The sequence below is a fragment of the Clarias gariepinus genome, chromosome 22 (genome assembly GCF_024256425.1).
Source record: "Clarias gariepinus isolate MV-2021 ecotype Netherlands chromosome 22, CGAR_prim_01v2, whole genome shotgun sequence".
NCBI lineage: Eukaryota > Metazoa > Chordata > Actinopteri > Siluriformes > Clariidae > Clarias > Clarias gariepinus.
This window is the reverse complement of record NC_071121.1, coordinates 12,977,409-12,985,160: the sequence shown is the minus strand read 5'-3', so window position 1 is coordinate 12,985,160 and position 7,752 is coordinate 12,977,409. Positions and strand designations below refer to the sequence as shown.

The 7,752-nt window shown below is 33.6% G+C and overlaps 1 protein-coding gene across 2 annotated transcripts; it reads right to left on the bottom strand.

Moving 5' to 3' along the window:
* Positions 1 to 725: 725 nt before the first annotated feature.
* On the bottom strand, positions 726 to 5,401 carry cav4b (caveolin 4b). Of its 2 annotated transcripts, XM_053483255.1 has the most exons (5): positions 5,224 to 5,401; positions 4,984 to 5,004; positions 3,328 to 3,521; positions 1,375 to 1,562; positions 726 to 1,249 (listed from the first exon to the last, which is right to left on the bottom strand). In XM_053483255.1, the coding sequence occupies exons 3-5, from the start codon at positions 3,514 to 3,516 to the stop codon at positions 1,099 to 1,101; spliced, it is 528 nt and encodes a 175-aa protein (XP_053339230.1). In that variant the 5' UTR covers positions 3,517 to 3,521; positions 4,984 to 5,004; positions 5,224 to 5,401; the 3' UTR covers positions 726 to 1,098. The 2 variants fall into 2 exon arrangements, with proteins under 2 accessions (XP_053339230.1, XP_053339229.1); XM_053483254.1 differs by lacking the exon at positions 4,984 to 5,004.
* Between the last annotated feature and the right edge of the window lie 2,351 nt (positions 5,402 to 7,752).

Here is a 7,752-nt window from a genome sequence, read left to right as displayed (position 1 = left end):
TGAGTATATTGAAATTGTCTTTTTAAAATTTGAGGATGTTATTTCTGCTGTTCACATGGTTTATTTCACAAAAGTTAAAGGAAAAGTGAAAATATAGGACTGACATTATTATAATACAGTTTATCCACAGCAATGTGTTTACCCGTGCCTGTAATAGAGTAATGAATCCATAAAACAGAGCAATATTATTAACATCTATGTGGTATATCAAATTGATCTCAGTTGTTTAATACTATGGTAGTTAAATTTCCCATGTGGACTGGGTAAATAATATTTGGATCCAGAGCAAACATAATCTGTCAGTGGGAAATGTATACTTATTTATGGGGTACAAGTCACACCTGTGTGTTTTCAATATAAAGGAATGCAGGGGTTACATTAAATGTGCTGGCTATAATTATCTTCTTACTCAATTAACTCAATGTAGTGCTTTAAAATTAGTCACACTGTAATATACACAATCTTTTTTTCTCAGGGCTCGAAGAAAATCTGCTACCCCAGTGTTCTCAGTGGAAAAATTGCTGTGAAGGTAAAATGTGATGAATATCTAAGGTGATCAAACACATTACTGTACTAGCATTGCTGTAGTAATTTGAATGGACAGTTAGAATAAAGCGAGAAAACACTTTTAATTGTGGTCTGTTTCACCTGTGTTAATAAATAATAATAATAATAATAATAATAATAATAATAATAATAATAATAATTCCAATAATAAATGCATATGTGTGAACTATTTAGATTTCAGTGGAAAAAGATACATTACCATGTAATTTATTGTAATACATGTGGGCAATCTTGCAACCAATACTAGGTAACCCAGTTCTCTTTGTGGTCTAGTGTGAAAAAAAATGTTAAATAAAACTGTAAAGCAGAAACATTAATACTATAGCATGTTAATGCCTTCAAGTTGCAACATAATATGTGGAAACAACTTTTCTTTTGGTTGGTCTTTTCTCTGAGTAAATTTTTGTGTACACTGACTGAGATGAGTGAACTATGATAATAATAATAATAATAATAATAAGAAGAAGAATACAAAATGTAACAAATAAAGAATTGCTTTGATATATGGAGTGCATTTCATTACTGTGTGCCTCATTCATTAGAAATTAATATGTATATACCGCTACAACAGTGAGCAGCAGACATGAAGAATGGCATGATGAAGATATTCACCACACTCATCCACAGGGACCTAACACAGGGCAAACAGGTATGACACACCTGAACACAGGGCATCACACACCTGAAAAAAAGTGAGAAAGAGCAAAACTGTGAGAATAGTTTAAGATGTGACATTTGCAACTGATACTGCTGTTACAAAAATGCATCGCTTTTCTTTGATGTGTGGATTCTCAGGCATTGCCTTACCAGATGTGTAAGCAGGCCAGCAGCGCAAAAAGACAGCCAGAGAGACAGGAAACAGGGACTGCAAACAGTGCCGTTAGGCAGCGGTAACTCCAGATCCGTGCTGACTCAAACCCAATGCTACTGTACACCCAAACACGTTCATAACTCTGTGGAGAAGCTGGCTCGGCCAAAACATCACTAAACTCTATCTGTAGCATTAACAAGAAGAAGCAAAAAGAGTTAAATAGCTCACCTGTAAGTTTTTTTTTTTTACATTCATGACTTAATAGCTTTGCACAATAGGATGTTATAGAATATATACACATTATTTGTACTGAACACAGTGTGTTCTACACAGATAAATATACAGTACACATATGAAAAGGGGTGCACTCTTCAAGCGTGCTGAACAGGATCCCAAGGTAAAGTCAGCTAGAGGTTTTTTTAGATATAAAACTTGTGGGATAAGCAATCAGTCAAAACATAAGATTGTGAGACCAAAAAAAAAAAAAAAAGGACAAATTTATAAATGTAAACATGGCCAGTGGATTAACAGCATTTATTTATTTAACTTTACCAACTATCTGGTCAGGGTGGCTTTAGTTTACATTAGATTGCTAATTTATTAATATTTTGGAAAATAGAACCAAATAAATTCATTAGATATTGTTGCACAAAAACTTTATACCTACATGCATAAGTGGGATTTTAAAAAATCAGTCCCATAAGTCATTCTGGCAAATTATTTCCCCTTTGGCATGTTTACTATCACAAAACTTTCATGATTTAACTAATACATAACCTTTCTTTAAAAGTTTAGAACTCCTACATTTTAGGTAAACCACAAAATGAAACAGCCACCTTGCATAGCAAAACATGACGTGACCTGAAAAGACAATCACATCGCTTCTTTCTGTCACATGATCAGTGAAGAAATATGAAACTACTAGCTGGACAAAATATCAGCTGCCATAAATGAACTAAATGTATTCATTGGATATTTGGAGAACGTTAAAGCCAAGACACACATTTAGATGTTGTGTGAACACCATATTATCCAATAAACAAATCTATGTGAGATACTCTAACGTAACCTCTTGTTTCACTTCCAACTCCATATTTCTCTTTTTTACCACTTGCTCCTGCTAGCATTAGCACTATTATCAATGCATTTGCGAATAACACAAAAGAGTAATTTCAAAAGGACATTAAGCAGTATTGTAATGTGACACTTGCGTACAAGGTCAATGAAATAAATGCGCTTTGTGCAGAAAGTTGTTCCACTTGCCATGCCAGATGACATTTGCTCCATCCTGTTCTCCATTGGGATTTCTGAACTATATTAATCTTATAGAACAATGGATGTACAGTATTCAATTCAATTAAATTTTATTTGTGTAGCACATTTCACCAATAGTCATTGCTGCAAAGCAGTTTTACAGAATCAAAAAAAAATTATTATATGTGTATATAATGTTATGTATGAATCAGAATGATCAGATTGTCCCTGATGAGCAAGCCGATGGCAACGGCGACAAGGAAAAACTCTCTGAGATTGCAGTAGAAAGAAACCTGGAGAGGCTCCAGACTTAAAAGGGAACACATCCTCATTTGGGTAATAACGGATAGCAGAAATTGATTTGCAGTCATAATGTGTGTTAGGCAGCTGGAAGTTCAATATAACAGATTATGTCTTTAAGTATATGCAGTCGGGTGATGTACGACTAGACATTATATAATGCATTCCTGCACTATGATAAGGCGGTGTTGTCAAGGAGGTAGATGAGGATACTTATAAAGCCTTGTACACAGAACTTAAAAACTGCGGGAGGAAGAGTTATTAAAAAAAAATCACACAAAGTTCACACGAATATTTGTGATTTAAAGAACATAAAATATTCTTTAACAGTTTGACACACACAAAAAAAGCAAAAAGAAATAAAAACCTTCCTACAGCAAATCTAGGGGACTCACCCTTAAGTGGTTGTTAACTTCATTGGGGTCTCTGGTGTCACTATGGTTTATGGAAACTTGGGAGCTGGAGCAGAACAGTGGTGGGGGAGTTGGAGTGGGGTGGATCTTCATCACTTCCTCATCATAGTAATCATCATTATCCTCATCATCATCTATTTTACACTCCACCAGGTACTCATCAGACATCATGGTGACTACAGTGCATTAGATCACACAAATATTTACAACATACTTTCAAATCATTTATTAGTATCTTACTTAAAAGTGACAAGTGTGATTGATGTGGCTGTTTGATTAATTAGTCAACTAATTTGTCTCCTGTATTATTTTAATAATTTAGGATATGTGGATGCAAACAGGACTATTCATCAGCTGTATAAAACTAACAGACACAGGCATATTCATAGAGTAAATAAATAATTATGCTTGAACATTGTATAAAAAACATCATCATCACAGTACATGGTGACTTTTGTGAATTCTACATCTAACATAATGCTAACAGTTAATATAACAAATGTGCAAAAATAGTCTTCCCTTATTTTTTTCCCCTCTCTTCTGACAAGTGTAAATGTATACACTGTTATATTCATATATTTATTCATACGCTGTATATAAAACAAAAACAAGAATAATGCTGATAGTGAAATATTAGAAGTAACAATCAATTATAAAATTCAGTTCTCGATATATTGTTTAAGGGGAGAAGTACAGTATAGTGTGTTAGAAGCTTTGAAAAAAATACTTTTTTATATATCATTGAGTCTTGACAGAAAAATTCTACTGGAAAAAAACAGCATATGTTAAAGTTATATAAAATTCCTCATGTGGAAAATACTGTGTGCTACTGAATAGGATCCAGTTAAGATCGTGTGTGAGCATTAAGATAGCTGTAGAATTATAGTATATCTACCACACCTTTTAATGAAGGGCTTTTTTAAATGTATTGTAAAAAAAAAAGTGAAAGTAATTTGACCTGTGGTAAAATCTCAACATTTCTTCACTAATTCAAGGTTGCAGAACAGCTGCTTTGGTTGAATGACCAAATGTTCTCCACATAGCCATGGACTTTCATTACTGTGGCTTTACATTCACACTGGTTGTGACAGCTAAGCAAATCAAGTTACTCTTTAAATTTATTTATTCATGAACTAGAAACAATGCAGTATAACATTTTTGGAGTATTACATTTGTTTTTGTGATTTAGTACCATGTTAGACATACAGCACCAGTCAAAAATTTGGACACAACAGTCAAATGTTTGGACTCAAGTTGGACACAATACTGGTTTTCCTTAAAACTATGCAATAACAGATAATAATAATACAGATAATAATGGCATTAAGTAATTAAGTAAAGTCAGTTGTTATTTTAAGACATGAAAGTCAGCTGCTTTACAAAGGTTCTTGCCATCTCAGGGAGTTTTTCCTTGTTCATCAGAGACATTTCATTTATCATTTATTTATTTATCTGATCAATATCTAGACACACTTCCATAAATTTTCTTTTAAAAAAAATTTGTTAAAAGCTCTATATAAATAAAATTGAATTGAATTAAAGAACAGTATTGTCAAGTGCAATTACAAATCCCATCACGCACCATGATGAAACTGCCTCTTATGAAGACCATGCCAGAAATGCAAGACTAAAACTTACCTCTACTGCAGAGAAGTTCATCTAGAGTTACCAGCCACAGAAATCACCAATTAACAAACAGCACATCAGATTAGAGCTGTTATGAAAGCTTTACAGAGCTATCAACTGTTTAAATATTATTGCATATTTTGGATTTTTTTTCCAATGTAGAAAGAAATAAAAATCTGGAATTAGAAGGTATGTCCAAACTTTTGACTGGTAGTGTATATATTTAGCATCAGTAAATATTTTCTCACTTACCGACTTCAGTGCAGTCCTGGTATGTTCCTGTACAGAGAATTTATATCTGCCCACACAGGTTCCGATTTACAGTATGAGTTTTTACATAAGATGTGGGAAAATATATGTTAGTCAGGAATATAGTAGAAACTAGAGTGCAGTATTAGACATGAGGGAGTCCCATAGTTGTGACCACATATCTTTTTTTTTTTTTTCCTGACCACTCACGCGTATCATATAGCAGGAGTGTCCATCAAGTGTGGTGTGTGTGTGAGCATGTGTCTGTGCTCAGGGATAAATTAGTTGGGGCAACATGGAGTTATTTTTGGGAAAGGAATTACACGGGCCTATTGAAGAAGAGAGATCACATTACTACTGAATAGACACACACATACACGCGCACACAAAAAAATTACAATAAATTTGAATTTACATCATTTATTGTGATAATATTGCAAGTCTTACAACAACAAGTCATTATGTAACACATTTGTCATTATGTAACACATTATGAAACATGTTTTCAGAAAGAATATAGGAGTGAGTTGCACAAAAAAGAAAGGTGCAAAGGATATTATATAAAAGGCCAGTCAGCTTGTAAGGATGCATAATAAATGACCAACTATAGCAAATGTCTTAGTGGGTTTTCCTCAGTTCAAATATGTTTAATCTCTGGAACCATTAGGCCCATTAATATTTGCTGAGCTCATGAAGGAAAGTTCATAATCCTAATAACTAGCCTAATCTTGGATTCCAGCATTTAAATCAATCTTTTCGATTGATACTCATATAAACAAGCTTCCTGTAAAGAATGCACTTAAGTACGCTGTCAGCTTGACAGGAATACAGTTTCTTCTCAATTCATGTTTGTATCCTCTTTAAAATTAGGCCAAACACTGATTTACCTCAAATTTGCATGTTTTTTATTTTAAGAGACATGATTCAGTCTAAGACTGGTGTGTGTTTTGTGGTCTGTATGCACCCGTACAGCCTAAGCAGCCTTTTTGTCAAGGCCTCCCACAAGGAGGGGGCGTACAGCAGGGGGAACCCACTAGATGTGTACACTAGGGTTTAGTAGGAGGTGAAAGTGCTGCTGTACTACCTGTGGTTGCATGAACTCATTCACAGTTTGGTCAGCTCTGTCAATCATTTCCTCTCCCATCTACCACTTATTACTATTTCTCTTCTTCGGTAGCAAATGTATCATAAACACGTCATGTCTATCCAGACATCTAACAGTCAAATTTTTTGTGGATGACAAAGATGAGATTGATCTTCTAAAGTGATAAGGATGATGAGGTGAAGTGTAACAACATACTTCAGTTTATCGCACCATTCCTACTGTACATGAGATGTTTTGCATGTTTGTGTGTGTGTGTGAGCGGGTCCCCACATGTGTCACTTACTGCACTTTTAGTACAATGATCTTTGACTTGAAGATTTCACATTACACAGATGATTGCATAAAGACTATGGTGGGGGGGTCACACCAATTTAGATTGTAACTAAAATAAGGTCTTTTCATTTTCTGTCTGCTTTTCTAATCTTTTTTCTCTTCTTCTGTGACTATTTTGCAGAACCTAATCCTGCATTAAATTGCATATTTTATCATTTTCAGTGGATAGTTCTCTATTCATAACAGTAGCCATATAGTTTTAGTAAATTGTGACTTGTCGCTGATAATATGATTGTTTTGGGTTTTTTTTTTTTTAAGGTAAAGGGTTTGATTTGTTTGATCACCTCCTTTGATCTCCTCTTTTCAGAAGGAGGTTTTTTTTAAAAAAAAAAAGGTCAATAAGGTCAGGCCAACAAATGTAAACATTAACAAAATAAAAATTAAAATAATTACTTATTTAAGCAAAAAACTTGGAAATAAAAATAATCATTAAAAAAACATACTTGCTATAAAAATATTGGTTTAAAAATATTTTTCTAGTCTGGATGCAGACAGAATAGAAATTTATGTTTGTAAGCTCTCTGAGTATTAGGTGACAAACTCATTGCATTAATGCGATAATGCAGTGGATTTTTCAAGGGAGAAATCAAGAAATCCTAATGGTTGTAAAAGTTGTCTACAATTATATGCTGCCGTCTATATGAACTACTTTTAACATGCCCTTTAACATTATTTCCTCTTAACAGAATGAACAGCAGATGTCAGAGCTGTGAAATGATGAATTTAAGATTAACAAGATTTGGTAATCATAACTGTGGAATATACCAGAAATTGACCAAAATAAAAGTTTTAGACACAATTTTTAAAAACAGCATTTAAATCAAGTTTAAATTGGGTGCTACATAGCTAAATAGCAATCAATGCATTCTGGATAAAAAATATGAGTTCCACAGGAGGCACTGTCGCAAGGGCATGGTAAAAACAGTACATAATGGCAATGAAAGAATTACATTACTCCACTGCACATCACTGTCATGAATGACCACTAAAACAGGGCAATAAAAAAAATATATAAAAAGGTTCCACCGTACCATTAAAATTATATTAAGCACAAACAAAAACAGTGACATGACCAGTGAATAGTTTCAATACAT

Excerpts from the sequence above, each read along its gene's own strand:
- cav4b (XM_053483255.1), bottom strand. The coding sequence starts at position 3,516 with ATGATGTCTGATGAGTACCTGGTGGAGTGTAAAATAGATGATGATGAG. Across the intron at positions 1,563-3,327 it reads AAGTTAACAACCACTTAAGG|ATAGAGTTTAGTGATGTTTT; the intron begins GTGAGTCCCCTA and ends TTAATGCTACAG. Across the intron at positions 1,250-1,374 it reads CTGGCCTGCTTACACATCTG|GTGTGTGATGCCCTGTGTTC; the intron begins GTAAGGCAATGC and ends ACTTTTTTTCAG.